Genomic DNA, 16,097 nt, shown 5'->3' with positions numbered 1-16,097 from the left:
ATCAAGAGTCAGACATCCAACTGAATGACACACCCTTACTTTTTAACAATTCCAATGGCCAAGGGTGAGATTAAGGTTACTGATTTTTTTTTTAAAAGATTGTTTGATTGATTGATTTGACAGAGAGAGAAGGAGAGATCTCAAGTAGGCAGAAAAGCAGGCAGAGAGAGAGGGGGAAGCAGGCTCCCTGCTGAGCAGAGAGCCCGATGCAGGGCCCAATCCCAGGACCCTGAGACCATGACCTGAGCTGAAGGCAGAGGCTTAACCCACTGAGCCACCCAGGCGCCCCAAGGTTACCGATTTTTATCAGCTAATCAATACCGTAACTTGAGAGAATGATCTTGTGTGATTCCTCACACAGGAGGAAGGCTGTAGGCATAATAACGCACATCTCCAGATGCACCATGAGAATGATAAATAGGGTCAGCAGGAGTTTAGGGCACTTCGGATGGGGCTTTAAGGAACCAAGGGGTTCAAGTCCTTCACAACAGCTGCTGTCACTGGCTGGGCCCTGGAGACAAAATACTAACAATAATAGCGACCTTTACTGTTGGGGAGGCCTAGCGTCCTGGCCCACGGTACCCGCCTCTGAGAGAGTGTTCACCCAATGAGGCGTCCCCTTTTCTTTTCATTCCCATGCCACTCGTCCTGGTGTGGAATGAGCAGCAGGACAAGAGATAAAGGAGAAGGCGGGCTGTATAGGCCCGGCATCTTTAGTAAGAACTGTCTGTGCTTCCCTAGTGAGGGGGCAGCAGCAGTGTGTGGGGCTTTCCAACGGCCTGGCACCGGGGGGCACCCTTCGGGGAGTCCTGGAGAAGGCATGCCGTTCTAGAACTGGCCTCTTCCCAGTGTTAGAAATGACAGGGCTGGCCTTCTGGCCCTCACTGCAAACACTACATCCACCCTTCACCTCTGCCTTTCTCCCTTGGCAACTGAAACGCAGATGGCTCTCCTGATGCTATGGTTGTGGGGACCTAGAGCCTTCTCAGAGAAGTCATGCCCCACTCGGGCTCACTGTTCCACCACTTTTCCTCTGTTTGAAACAGACCAAGACTCCAGGCTGAGAGGTTTCCCTTCTTCCCTTTCCTTCTCGTTCTGCCTCTACTCTGCTTGGAGGGGGATGTGGCCCTGAGGAGAGGAGCAGGGTAGGAGTTGGGGAAAGGCCACAGTTGGATTAGCCAGGCCTTCAAGAATAAAGGGCTGTGGTAATGGGAGGGGTGACCACTCAGTTTCCATCTTTCCGCCACAGAAGAAGCTGAACCACACAGCAGGAGGGATTTCAACAAGAGGTTTCAAAAACCTTCTATTCAGAAAGAGCTAAGACATCCACGAGCTAAGCACAAGAAGTATTTGGAAGATGGTTCTGAGCTCTTTCGGCAAGCGGGTAAGTCTCATGCGCCTGGAGTAGTGTTTGGGACAGGACCAGTTGTGCCCTGGGGACTCTTATGCAGCATGCCTTAGGCAGCTCCCTGGATGGAGCTCTCCAGGGCCGAGGGCTGTCCCATGCCCAATGGGCACTAGAGGGCACCCCAGCCCCAGAGAGCCCTCTGCAGCCCCAGACAAGGCCAGCCACCCAGGGAGGCTGATCTGTAGCCCTCAGGGGCTCTGCATCTCTAACTGCCCTCAGGCTTGCAAGGAAGCCCTAACTCCTCAAGAAGCCGTCCTCCCTGCTGATTCACTAACAACTATATAGTCTAGAACAAATTAGGATGGGGCAAGGATAGAGTGGATTGAAGAGTCAGAGCAGGGGTAGGGTAGGGTGGAGATGAAGGCTTGGCTGGGACGGGAGAGATGGGTGTACTGGGCTAGTGGCTCTGTTTACCCAGGTTTGGGAAGACAGGGAGGGGAGCTAACTGGGTTAGGGATTCTAGTGTGAGGGGCGGCTGTCGCATAAGGAGGCCACTAAAGCTGGGGTGGAGGGAAGGACACCGTGCTTTGTCCTGTGCCAGCCAAACGGTGCCTGAACACAGGAGCGGTGCAGGATACATTGGGGGACTGAAAGTAGGGCGGGGTTGGGGTGCTTAGCAGGGTTAAAATGGGGAGATCAGGATGAAGAGGAAAACCCAAGCTGCTAAAGCACAGGCAGGAGGGGTCCTGGTGGCAGTGGGGAAGGTGACAGCTGACGTTAGCTGGGCTTAGTGGAGGGAGGGTGAGTTGGCACTGCTGTTTTGATGACCACCACAGACCACTGGCTCCATGGAGAGGAGCCACCAAAACCCCCCTCTCATCCCTCCTCTACCTACACACGCACCCATGCACACATGCAGTTCACATGCGTGTGCAAACATACCCCACTTCTCTGTGAGCCATTTCCCTTTTAAAGTAGACGGATGACCTACCCAGGTTATAACAAACAAGCATCTGACCCGTCCACGGGGGGCTACACTTGGAACCCCCACCTCCCTCCAGCCCACCTTCCCAATCCCTCCGTCCTCTGCCCCTCAGTCCTAATGCCCTACAACTCTTCTGCCCGCCCCTCCTCCCCGGTAATCCAGCTGGGCCTGGAGGTGGGAACAGCTTCCAGTGTGGAAGCTCTGGGTGGCCTGGACCCCTCCTTGGGCTTGCAGGCTATTTTTGCATTTCCTTTCATTTGCTCCCAGCCAGGAGGGGCCCTAGGAAGAGAGTCTGAGGACCACAGCAGGGGCTTGGCTTGGCTGCAGGGAGGACGGGGAGGGCAACCTGCCCAGAGCCCAGCAGTCCTAGCCCCTGGTCCCCACAGACTCTCCCTCCAGCCCTGGGCGCTTCTGTCTTGGCCTCCTGGGAGTCACGCCTTACAGCACTCATGGCCTTCATCTTTTGGGGTTTATCGGGAACTCTACAGTTTCTCTGGGTTTCCTCTAGAGACGACCTGGAAGAGCTCCTTTCCAGCTAAGGAACATCTTCTCACGGCCCTGTCATCTCTTTCCTTCTCACTTTTCCAGAGGTGGGGAGTACTCTTCTTGAACAAAGCAATATGCTAAAAACATAAAACTGAGTGCCTGGGGGCGCCTGGGTGGCTCAGTGGGTTAAAGCCTCTGCCTTCGGCTCAAGTCATGATCTCAGGGTCCTGGGATCGAGCCCCACATCGGGCTCTCTGCTCAGCAGGGAGCCTGCTTCCCCCTCTCTCTCTGCCTCTCTGCCTACTTGTGGTCTCTGTCTGTCAAATAAATAAATAAAATCTTAAAAAACAAAACAAAACAAAACTGAGTTCCTGATCTGGAACTCCCACTGCCCCCAAGCTAACCTGCCTATGCCAGCTCATTTTGAAGGGGGGCGTCAAAGGGCGGCAGATAGCCGTTCTGTTACCCGGTTCTCCCAGCATACATTTGCAAGCAGCTAGTGGGCAGGAGCCCAGGAGCCCAGGACAGCTGCAGGGAGGCCCAGTGGGCCTGTCCCAGGGGCTGGGATCCATGCCTCCATATTCCCTGGCTTGCCAGATAAAGGCCCCCAAGACAGGGCTGTATCTGCAACATTATAAATCTGGTGTGTTTTCCACTGGCATCCTCCAGTTTCTTTCTGGAGCCCTCATTTCATACGAAAGTAAGGTTTGAATATCTATTTTATATCTGATTTTCTCACCAAAGAAGGACATCAAACCGTCATGGCTGTCCCATACTCAAGAGGCCTCTGGTCCGATGGTGACTTCAGACAGGCCCTGTCCTTTACTCTCCCTTCTCCTCTCTGCCTCACAACCTGAAGCTCACCCTCTCCCGGTGCTCTTTCCCTTGGTGTCCCTCCTCCCCACCCCCAGCCTCTTCTCCACCTTGAATTCATGGCAGCCTTTTGCTTCTCTTCACGCCGAACTTCCTGAAAAAATATTCTACACTCTTGGCCTTTCTTTCTCCCACTTATTCCTTATCCCGGGGTAACCATTTTCCACCGCGTGGAAACGCTCTGCTCTTCACTCTCAAAGATGGCTGCGTCTCGAAGGGCTAAATCCAGGAGTCTTCATCTCCTTCTGTATTTAGTGCTGGTGGCTGTTCCCCGAGACCTCTCAGTGACTCACAACTTCTGTGTTTCTTCAGCTCGGCTCCAACTTCTCCTGGTGCTCTCCCTCTCACCTTTCCTTCTGGTCTTGCAGGTTCCTTCATCTCCGTATATCTGTGGTGACTTTCCTACCACCCTCTTGGTGACCTCACTGATACTCGTGGCTTCAATTATCAGTTAAACAGTGAGACTCTCAAATCCTTAGCTCTGACCTAAGACTTCTTCTGAGCTCTAGATTCAAGTCAATTGTCTGAGGACACTTGGATTGCCCTCAGTCACCTCAGTCACACAGGACTGAGAGGACTGTGTCTTCTCTGGGACTCCCCACTGCCTAACCTCCGGTCCCTGGGAGGCAGCCTGACTACTCCCAAAGGAATACAGGCTTCAGGTCAGACAGCTCTCCATTTACATTACAGGCTCTGTGATCTTGGGCACGTAGGTTTGCCCCTGTAAACCTCATTTCTCCTATCTGTAAAATGGGGGTAATAATGGCAGCCACTTCACTGAGATAGGTGTAGGAAATGATGCACGTAGAGGGCTGACCACGCTGTTAGCCTATAGCAAGTGCTTGATACATGTTAGCCACCAAGAACTATAATAATAAATGGTTCTTAAGTTTGTGTTCGGGGCGCCTGGATGGCTCAGTCAGTTAAGCGTCTGCCTTCTGCTCAGGTCATGATCCTGGGGTCCTGGGATCCAGCCCCGCATTGGACTCCCTGCTCAGTGGTGAGCCTGCTTCTCCCTCTCTCTCTATCCCTATCCCTGCTCATGCTCTCTCCCTCTTGCTCTCTTTCTCTCAAATAAATAAAATTTTAAAATCTTAAAAAAAAAAGCAGTGGATTTTTAAACAAACAACAACAACAACAAAATAGAAAATTTGTGTTCAGTTACTTAAGCCAGGAGCTGGGAGTCATTTTGTACTCTTCTAATTTTTCCTTCAACTCTACCCAAAAAGTCACTGAGAATGGTTGGTTCTATCAGCTGAGGCCTTCATTCATGGCCGGACCATTTGTCACCTGAACTACACCATAGAGGTCCCACTGGTATCTTGCCAACTCCAGTGTCATCCTTTCCCCAACTGCCACATGCATCTGAATCCATGGGGTAGATCATGTTGAAGTGAGGGTTCAGATGGGACCAGGGGTGCGGAGGGGCCAAGAGTTTGCGTTTCCAGCAAATGCCGAGATCCCAAGACTGCTGGTCCAGACTGCAGTTTGGGTAGCAAAGCTCTACTCTTCCTCTAATTCTTTTTCTTAAAAAAAAAAACCTCACGTGATCATATCAGTCCCCTGCCTGGAAATCTTGGATGAACTTCACAATGTAACCTACACCGCCCTTTGGGTTGCTTCCTCCTGTCCTGACTCACACAGCATATACCCCGGCATAAGCGTCTCAGAATGCCATGCTTTTCCATCACTTTGCACCTTTGCTCATGCTGTTTCCTCCATAGGGAATGCCTCTCCTTATCTTCCCTGCCTCTTGGAAGTCTGTTCCTTTCCCCAAGACTCCACATGAGTGTCACCTCCTCTAGGAAGCCTTCCTCCACCTTCATGGCAAACTTATTCATGCTTTCTGCTGTGTCTCCTCCTCTTTTTGTTTATACCACTATAATTGCATGTATCCCATCTCATCATAGTGACTGTCTACGCAGCTGTCCTCCTAGTTAAGATTTAAGCCCGTTGTCTAATCTGTCTTTGTGTTCCAAGAACTCAACACCGAGTAGACAGTGCGATAGGAGCGCAAGAGAAGGAGGGAGGTGGATGCAGGGGAAAGTTAAAACTTAGGTCCCTAGGAGCTCCTGCCTTCCAGGACTGCGCTCCTGATTAACACACCATCGCCCCCTGGTGGCAGGGTACCAAAATTGCTGGTCCAATATCTGGAAGGGTCACACCGGTAACCTCTTTTAAAGCACTGATCAGCATCACCACCCTGGAAACCAAGATCCCCAAAGACTCTGCCAGCCATCATTGACATCTCCTCGGTTCTCCGTACTCCTCTCAGTACAGGTTTCTACATACACAAGGAAAGCCATGCACACATATTTCAAGCCAGCGATAAAATAAAGGCAGCCTACCCTCTGGTTTCTCTCCCACTGCTGTGAGTTCAGACTCCTGGCTCGGCTCACTGGTTCCGTACACATTGATGGCACGCACACGGAATTTATAATCTCGGTCAGGCAGGAGGTCCTGGACGTTAAAAGAGGTGCTGCGGCATGTGGCTAGCTCCTTCCACGTTTTGTCCACCGAGTCCCAGATCTCGACGCTGTAGGACTGCACAGCACTGCCCCCGTCGTATGAGGAGCCATACCAGGACAGGGTCAATGAGGAGCTCCGGATGTCAGAGGCGCAGGGCGTGCCGGCTGGGGGGTCTGGCTTATCTGGGGACAGAGAAGCACATCACCCACGTCTTCAGAATTGCAGGAAAAGAATGTTTCTGGATTAGCATTGTCTTGGAGGAGAAGCCCAGAGAACCTGAGCCGACAGCCCTGGTCCTGGCTCTCTTCTCCTCACCTACACGGTCACACCTGTGTACAAACACGCAAACACGCAAAGCCCCGCAAATACCTATTTGCTCGAAAGCCCCCCCTTTTTTTGGCTAGTTTTCCAGCCTACAAGTCATGATTTCCTGTACTTTGCCTCAGTCCTAAACATATTTCTCTGAGTAAACAGATCTAGGAAGCTGCCCAGAAGGCGTGGACTGCTTCCCATCACAAATATGTTTTGAGAGAGAATTTAATGTGTGCGTGTGTGTCTGTCAGGCCCTAGGCCAGTGGCCTGTGACATAACGAGGGTCAGTCTCCACTTTCTCCGGGACTTGGGAAACGCCTGCCCCATGGAGACGCGGAATAGCACAGTGAGCTCTGAGGTCGGAGAGATCCGGGTATGAACATGGCTCTGTCTCCACTCACTACTTGTTAACCTCTCTGTATCTCAGTTTCCTGGTCTGTAAGCAATGTGGAAAATAACAGTGACTGGATCACAAGGCAGCTGTGAGAAGTTCCTGGACAAGGGGCTGGCGTGTACTGTCATCACTCTCATTTTGGGGGGAGTTTATTTCTCACTTTGTAATATGTAAAACATTACTTCTACCCCACCTCTCTTATCCTCATAGGACCAAGACAAAATGAGAAAGACTTTCAAAAGCAAACCACAGTAGTGAATCACAACCGTCCCGGACTAGGCCTGGAACGGGAGCAGGCTGCCTTCCCACTCAGACCAGTGACGCCACCCACTTCCAGGCAGATCATGCCAGCCTAGATTTGGTCAGGCCTCGGACTTTTGCTGATTCTGTCTGCCACTCCTCTGAACAAAATTCTCCTGTTTTTCAGATTTTTGTTTTCATAGGTGGCTGATTCAGCTATAGATACCAGTATTCAGTAACCTCTATCTCCCCCACCAACCTGCCCCCGCCAAGGCAGTCTGAGGTGTAGGGTTTCCCAAACCAGCAATTAAAACCATGCTTTTCATGCTGTGTCATTCTTATAAGCTATGTGACCTCGAGCAAATTCCTTGACTTCCAAGGTTCCAGACTTCTAGTTCCTCTTTTTTATTTGGACAATGGTGCTAATGTGTATCTACCTGGTAGGGGTTTTGTAAACATCCGAGGAAGCAAAGCCAGGTAAAGACCTTGACTCCTACTTATCCTCCCTTCAGCAAGGCTGGAAAGCCGAAGAGAATTCTTGTAAATGACTTTGTGCAGACAGAGGAGAAAACAAACATTCCGTCGTGTGTGTGTGTGTGTGTGTGTGTGTGTGTGTGTCACACACATGTACATACACATATCCGTATTCACCCTCCCTGGTTCCCGGGGCCCCACGGCTTCTCCGTCCTTCCTATGGCTGCCTTGCCCAGAGACCGCCCATCCCCGCACAGCCCCCTTGCATGGAGTGTTTCTGGGATCGTGATAGAACTACCTCCCACCGTTGGCAGTCACTCTGGAGGCCTCCTGGGATGGAACCACTTTTGCTCGTTGTTTAAAGTGTTCTCTTAGAAAAACTATTTGTTCTGAAAGATGTATTGGTCTTTTTAGAAATATTTCTGGTGTTGGCTAAGATGTTTATTGCTCTAAACTCTTATAGAGGCAAGTGCTTCAAGTCCTCTCAAGACCCAGCTAAGGAAGTTAAAAAAGCCCAAAGAGGGATGAAAGACAGACTCACTGCTTCCCCCAAAGAAAACTGCCTGGGAAGTGTCTTGTTGGACACGTTTAGAGTCGTGTAGGTTTATAAGACAAATGCACATACACTCCACTGACTGATTTTTCTCCCTTCTGTGTTGGTGAAGCCAATGTTGAGAAATGGGTATTGCAAAAGAGGTACTACTTGTACCCTACCCTGTTCCAGATGTCTCTTGGCTGAAAGGGTCAGAAAGACTGACATATGATATGCATTGCCCCCTGTCGCACAAGAGAAGATGAAAAATTTAGGGAGGGGGACTTTCATTCCTAGTGAAGCTTCAGTGCTTTCAAGGAATTTGATTCTGAATTAAGGAGTTCAGAGAAGGCTCAAGTCTGGAGTCTAGGAGCCTGGGACAGGGACCCTGGGCGTGGCCTGGTGAAAACAAAGCAGGCTCAGTGTCTAGAACCCTAAGCTCCATGCTTCCTTGGAATTCTCCTATCGCTCCCTGAAGACTTGACTAACAGAATGGGAAACAATGAGTCTAAGAGTCTCTAGTGGCGTCAACCCCAGGGTTTTCTGTTCAGTCTCGGGAACTGGAGGCTCTCCTCTCTACTATCTCTCACTCAAGTAACTGCCTGGGCAGGGTCTCATGGGCCTGTGTGTCTGAAGGTGATCTGGGTCATGGCTCATCGCACCTGGACCTCTCTTCACTGTGCCTCAGCAGCCACCTGCAGCTTGAGGGGGAGGGGTTGAGACCACCCTATCACCAGGGTCATCTACCTGGACGATCCTGGCCCTTGAAAGCTAAGGCACTTTGCTTGCTAAGAATACCCAGCTAGTAAGTGGCAGAGCCAAAAGGAGACTCCAGGACATCTCCAGAGCCTCGTTCCAGGGGCCTGCTTTTTTATAAGCTATCAGGCAGAATAAGATCAAGAAGCATCTTGCTTAAACCCACGCCAAGCATCACAAGGGGAAATCTCCTGCCCTTAAAATTCATGCAAGTTCCAAGCTCAGAGTAGCTGGGGATTACTGGGTATTTGGAGATTCTCTGGACTTGGTTTTTCTCCTTTAAAGATATGCAAAGTGACCTGTTTTTCCCCTAGCTGGACAAGTTACTGGAAGGAATGCATCTGGGCCAGCGGCTCTCTGGGGCCCCTCCCTCCCTTGCCCCGTGGCAGAGCTGGAAGGGCCATTGTGGCAGAGGCTCTCAGAACGTCACCAACTCCTGTGCTGCCTTTTAAAATAGTTAAACATCACTCATTCAAAGGAACCCAAGGAAAGGCTACTTTTTATTACCATTTAAAAAAAACAGGAGTCATAGCCTCGATGAAAAGAAAATGGTATTTTTAAAGGACAGACAAGAAGAGAAGTTTCCTGCTAACCAGTGGAAGTTAAGTCGGCCTCCGTCAGCCAGCCTGCAGACGGATGCTTCCAGAGTGCTCGAAAAGGGTCTGGAGTTGCCCAAACAATTCCTGTTTCGTCGTCCCATTTCTATCTGACATCTACTTAATAAGCCCTGATCAGATAATGCCCAGATGCCCCCAGAGCCACGCAGGGAAATCTGGCCCTAAGCCAGGTTTACTGTGGACTAAGGCTAAATCCACGGGCTCTGAATGAATGCGGCTTTGCTGGGTCCATCAATGCAAGTTCTCCATTTATTGAGCCGTTCTATTCTTAGCTCTCCGAGGGGGAGGCAGACAGAAAGCCCGTTCCCCTCCATTCCATTCCCCTCCCAGGACAGCATTTAACATGCTGCTCCCGCCAGCTGGCGGGCAGCCACACCAAGGCCCTGTCAGCACTGGCCGCGGAGAATGAGAAACGAAACCATAAAAGGCCAGAAGCACAGCCCCGCGGTGGGCCTGGGGGTGGGGCGCGTGTGGCACCGCAGAGCCAGTCAGAGTGGAGGCAGGGGCGCTGGTCATGGGAGAGCAGTTCAAAGGAGGTGATCCCCCAGGTTCCCCAAGCTGGGGCAGATAAGAGAACACCAAGGAAAATGGGAAACCGATGCTCGCTGATGCGGGGAGAGGGGAGCCAAGTCAATACTTCAGGTACACGTCTCAATGTGTAGGCGATCTGGGTCACTAGGGCCAATTTCCCAAGCCCCCAAATAGTCTTGACTCCTGGGGAACAATCATCGAAATGAACATCTGGAGTCACCAAAGAGAGAAAGAGTGAGAAAAATGTGTCTCCTGTCTTTATAGATGAGAAACCTATTCCCTGACCCCTTAGCACACTGGCCTTCCAGAGTTAAAACTCCTGATCTACAGCAGCAGAAAAAGGGGATCAGATCAGCCACCACGAGGCCAAAGGCCTTTATGCACACAGCCTCTGATGGCCACAGGTGCGCAGGCACACGGCCTGCTGTCCACCTGCCCAGTCCTCGTCTGCTGTTCCTTGGCCGTTCCAAGTGCCCGCCATGTCAGGGCTCAGGGACCCCAGCACAACCCACAGTGTGGGACCAGTTAGCAAGGTATTTGGACATTTCAGGAGACAGTCCCCCAGGGCATGAAAGACAGTGACTGGGATGGAGAGGAGAAAGTAAACTTAACAATCAGTCTGGAGAGAGATTCAACTCCATACGGCAGGAGGTGAAAAAGGAGTGGAGGTAGGATTGGGAGGTCACCGTGATCTCGGAAGGGTGGTCCCAGAGGACTCACGGGGGTGGGAGGGAGGCCTCAGGGGGGCAAAGAAGCAGGATCAAAGTGGAAACTGGCCCCGGTGAGGGGGCGTGTCTGTGCAGATGGCAGATACGTGGCAGGGCGGCCAGAGTGAGACAGGATCCTTCAGGTGTACATGCGCCTGCGTGTTTGGCTGGGATGGGAGAGCCCTGGCAACATTTCCGGGAGAAGCAGAGGAGGTGAAGACGAAGCAAGGGGCACAGATATCAGACACCTGTAGGCGCGGGCCACGAGGCGGTGAAAGCTCATGCCTGCCACCTCCAATTCCTCAGGGAAGCCAGAGAATCAGGGAGGACACTGAGCCGGCTGACACTGGCGAGGGCAGCACTGAGTCTGTGGCTCGTGATCCTCTTCCTGCAGTGCCCCCAGAACCAGGCACAGGAGGATGTGGAAGGCAGCACGGCCTGAAGACGAGGACTGGCAAAGGGCATGAGTGGCCGGGGAGAGGGAAGGGGTGGACCACAGCGACAGGGAGCAAGGTACCAGAGCAACGGGTCTGGGGTAGTGTAGCTCAGGTTTTCCAAAGACTAGAGAGAAAGAAGCCAGGAGGGGGTTCACAGGAACAGGAAAATGCTGCGGGTGTGCAGTAAGGTCTGGGCTTCTCCAGAAGCACGAAGTCCAGCCAGAGAGAGGGGCCAGGGAGAGGGAACACGGGAGCATGTAAGGCTGTGGGCAGGGCGCCGAAGGAGCAGGCCCCGGGGAGATGAAGCCCAGAGGCCCATCATCCTACTGTCCTCTGACCCCCAGGCCACCCCATCCCCAGACTCACCCACGACAGTGAGGTTGACTTGGGCCTGCCTGCTGCCCAGCTTGTTCTCCACCAGCAGAGTGTAGCAGCCGCAGTGTTCCTGGCGTGCGGCCACGATGGTGAGCCTGCTGCCATTCTCGCTGTTCTCTACCTTGATGTGCTCGCTCTCCTGGATCTGGGAGCAGAGAGTGAGACAGGCGCTAGAGACTTGGGCCAGGAAGGGAAGAGGGCTCTGACCTCCACTCCCCACCCTTAGGGAAGGCTGCGGACAGGCTGTATGGGGCTCCGTCTTGTCTAGACCCCGGGCTTCCCCTTTAGGCCCCTCCTCTCCCGCGTCCAAAGCCAAGCCTCCCTGAGGGGTTCCAGCTCTGGGGTGAGCGGGGAGCATGGCGAGCATGGGCCGACAGATGAACTGTGTCTGCCCTTGCTGCCCAACCCAGAGCTGGGGAGGGTCCCATAGCTTCAGGGCTTTGGGAGGGAGGGCAGGAGAAGCTGTCTGAGCAGAGTCACCTAACCCCAGTGTGTTCTGACCTCTCCTATGCTAATACTGGAGCCACCGGCCACATGTGGCTACTTAAGTTTTAATTAAGTAGAAATAGCCCAAAGGTCCATCAACTGATGAACGGATAAACAAACTGTGGCCTATCCAGACAATAGAATATAATTCGGCCAGAAAAAGGAATGAAGTACTGATTTATGCTACAACATGGATAGGCCCTGAAAACGTTATGCTAAACAAAACAAGCCAGACACGAAAGAATACATTTATATGAAATGCCCCCAGTAGGCAAATCCATAGAGACAGAAAGAAAGTTAGTGGTTGCCGGAGCTTGGGGAAAGGGAGGAATGGCTGCTAATGGGCCCAGGGTTTCTTTTTGAGATGATGGAAATGTTCCAGCATTAGATCACTGTTATGGTTGCACGACTGAAATGGTTGAAAACCACTGAATGGTACACTTGAAAAGGTCAAATTTTATGGTGTCTGAATGTTATGGTGTATATAACAAAGCTGTTATAAGGATTTTAAATTAATTACAATTTCAAAGTCTGTTCCTCAGTTGCACTAGTCACATTTGAAAAGCTCAGTAGCTGGATACGGTGGTGGCTACGATATTGGATAATGGATACAGAACATATCCATCACCAGAGAAAGTTCTTTCGTCCCCAGCGGGGACCTGGCCAAATGTCTCTGAAAAAGGAGAGAGTCCACCTTCCTTCAGACACCACCAGGCCAGAGAGAGCACAGAGCAAGCACCCTTTGGGACAATAAGGCAGGCTTCTCAGCTTCATCTTTTGAGACCAGTCCTCCATGCCTCCCTGGTACTAGCCTCCCATCTCTGGGCCTCAGGGCAGTTTGAATGGTTTGGAATAGAGCAGCAGAGAACTCAGAAGAAATCTTCACATCCTCTGCAAAGTTCCTGATTCAGTACCAGCCACTGCCTGGGACCTTTGTCGGTCACATGTAAGAGGCACACACCACCCATATGGGCCCAGTGGAACCGGTGGGCTCCCCATGTCCTTTTAAGCTGGTTGTTCAGAAATTCAGACCCTTCTTTCATAGGATCCTTATGAGAAACGGTATATTTCTGGGCCAGTAAGCCAAGGTTCTAGTTAATGTACAATTTATCTATCCAAATAGTTGGATTCCCTTTTATCCCTTCAGCATCGGTAAGCTGAAGTGGTTACCACAGATAGGGTTCAGTGGGCTAGCCCAGAATCACAGAAGGTTCACAGGGTCTGAGAGGTCCTTTCAGTCAGTGGTTCTATTCTCCTGACTCTGAGTAGAATTCTAGACTAAAATATCAAAATCAGGTTGGGGGGAACATGCATGATTTCCTTTTTTTCCTTCATACTGTTCTCTGTCACCCAAAGGGTCTGTAAAGCAGGTATTAATGGTAGATTCAGAAGAAAAGGTTATTAAGAACTCAGATGTGGTGGGTGGGGACAGGTGGGAGAGGAGCTCTCCCATTTCCAAGGCCCTGCTGATCAAAATGCTGCTGCCGCCATGATGGCATTTCTGGTCCCTTTCCGCCCAGGGGCTGGGAAGGTCATTCTTTGGCCACTCCCCTCCCTCACTAACCTGCTTTCGGAACTTCATCCAAGTACAGGTGATAGGCTGGGTGCCTGCCACTTTCCCAAACAGCTCCACAGACTCTCCTGCGCGCACCTTCTGGTCCTCGGGAAATTGGATGATCTGAGGGGGCATGGCTGGGAGAGGACAAGTGACAAGATGAGCAATTAGGAGGGAGCCTCAGACAGACTGATCTCACTCAGTGCTGCTGTCCACACTGGTCTGTTCCTCTCTCGCCTTCTAGAGCCTTCAGGGTAACACTGAGAACAGCAGCCTTTGCTCCAGAATGTCCAACTGATGGGCCTGCTAGGTTTGTTCTTGTATTTATTCTTCAGAAATGGCCCATACCATCTACATGGCAGAATTTTCCAATTGCCAATTGCTCTGGAATTTGTATCTTACCCTAAATTTCTTAATCTACCTGCTCACTCCTTTAATTTTTTAAAGGATTTTATGTATTTATTTGACAGAGAGTGAGAGAAAGAGAACGCACAAGTTGGGGGAAACGGCAGAGGGCATAGGAGAAGCAGGCTCCCCACTGAACAAGGAGCCGGACGTAGGGCTTGATCCCAGGACCCTGAGATTACCACCTGAGGTGAAGACAGATGCTTCACTGACTGAGCCACCCAGGGCCCCCCTGCTAACTCTATTAACTAAGCCACACCTTGCCTTCAAGCCAATAGGATCCACCTCCTCAAATGTCTTTCACTGGGAGACAGACAAGGCTCTACATGACAAAGGCATACAGACCAGAGCATTAAGATAGCACACAATGGATCACCTCCTTAAATGGCAGCATGGAGGGCAGAGGGTTAGGCAGAATTTCGCAGCAGGGATGGGAAAGTCATAGTATTGTATGATACCATATGATGTCCCTATAGCTAGGGACGCTACAGGGGAAGGAGAAAAGACAAGTAGTGACAGAGGGTAGGGGACCAGGCTGTGCAGAGGCTCTTGGGGAAAATCTGGCCTGAATAATACAGGGCTTGAATCAGGGAGGGGCAGCAGTGGTCTCCTGGGACCTTATGTCATTGCTCAGTCTAGCAGAACAAAGGAAAAACACCACATGGCAGATGACCCTTGCCCTCAAATGTTGCTTGTGACCAATTACCTGCCTTCGGAGGCGTTTTGGGGGCAGGTTTCTTTTTCACAGTTGCATCACCTGAAACAAAGATGTTCACAAGTTATTTTCTGTAAATCCTGGCTTTTCATAAAGCTCTTGAATCCTAGGAGACTTGCCCACTGCGCCTGCCCCAGGCAGAGCCCTCATTTAAATATGTCTCACTTAAATATGTTTTTCAGGAGATCTTGCACTCCTGTAGAGACAACCTCATGACTGAATGAATATCAGGTCTCGGGGGGCCTCTGGAGGGGCCTCCAGAGTGACCACTGGGATAAGAACTCAAAAATGCTTGAGTCTCTGTTGTCCATTTCAACGATGATGACTCCACACTTGCTAACTATTCTCTCACCCAAACTTTAGGAAGCTCAGCAAGGAAATTATGTCAGATAAACCATCTAAAATTAGCCTTTGGTGTAGATCCAAGGGTCTCAGGCTTCCTTTGGGTCACAGACTGTGGACTAGTGGCTTTCATTTTTTAGTGTTGGCTGAATGGATCAATGAATGAATGAACAAATGAATGAACCCACCAAATGGTTTCTTCCCTTCCTACTCCATTGCTTCCACTCTCTCCAAGTAACTCAAATAAGAAAAATGACACAAACAGACCAATTTCACAGCACAAACCTACTCATTTGGCTAAATAACAGTATGATGAATGCCAAAAATAGCCTCAGCGATCTTCATGGCTTGTCTTCATCTTTCTTGAAGGTCTTTAATCAAAACCTATTAATCCAAGTGGAATATCTATACAAATATCTATACGTGAATGGTTATGATGGTTGTATTTGTGATTGCCAAAAGCTAGAATTTACCCAATTATCCCACAACTGGAGAATGGGTGACCTGTGGTATAGCTATACGATGAAATACTACTTATCAAGAAAAAGGAACAAACTACTGATACACAGAACATAGATGAATCTCAATGATTCATCTATCTCTAAGAAAGGCCAGACTCAAAAGGCTATGACCAGTATAATTCAACTGATATGTCTCATTCTAGATAAGGCAAAGCTATAGGGGCAGAGAACAGATTAGCAGGGCGTGGGGAGAGGGGTCAACCGTTAAGGGGCACAAAGACATGTCTTAGGGTGGGGGAACCATACTTTGATTATGGCAATAATTATATGACCATATGCAGTTGTCAAGATTCATAGAACTGTGCCCGAGAAAGGGTGAACTTCACTGTATGTAAATTAGACCTTAATACAAAAAAATGGGAAAGGGTCACTTAACCAATGAGATCTTCCCTAAGCACTCCATGTCCTACAGCAACCCCCTGCCCTCAGCACTTCTCCTCTCCCTTATCTCACTTTATTACTCCCCACCGTGGCACTTAGCACCAAACTATGTTATTTACTTGTAGATTTACTGCCCGCCCTTCCCCTATCTCTAAA

At 50.5% G+C, this 16,097-nt stretch overlaps 1 protein-coding gene across 2 annotated transcripts in view; it reads right to left on the bottom strand.

Annotated features, from left to right (window-relative positions):
* MYLK (myosin light chain kinase) overlaps positions 1 to 16,097 on the bottom strand; it is a 178,656-nt gene that overhangs the window by 35,873 nt on the left and 126,686 nt on the right. For both annotated transcript variants that reach the window (XM_080799769.1, XM_080799770.1), the window contains 4 exons: positions 14,689 to 14,739; positions 13,587 to 13,714; positions 11,528 to 11,681; positions 6,041 to 6,343 (listed from right to left, as the gene is read on the bottom strand). In XM_080799769.1, the coding sequence (XP_080655895.1) occupies positions 6,041 to 6,343; positions 11,528 to 11,681; positions 13,587 to 13,714; positions 14,689 to 14,739 (636 nt within the window). The remainder of the gene's footprint in view (positions 1 to 6,040; positions 6,344 to 11,527; positions 11,682 to 13,586; positions 13,715 to 14,688; positions 14,740 to 16,097) is intronic.

Source organism: Martes martes (genome assembly GCF_963455335.1).
Source record: "Martes martes genome assembly, chromosome: 1".
NCBI lineage: Eukaryota > Metazoa > Chordata > Mammalia > Carnivora > Mustelidae > Martes > Martes martes.
This window is presented reverse-complemented; position numbering and strand designations above follow the sequence as displayed.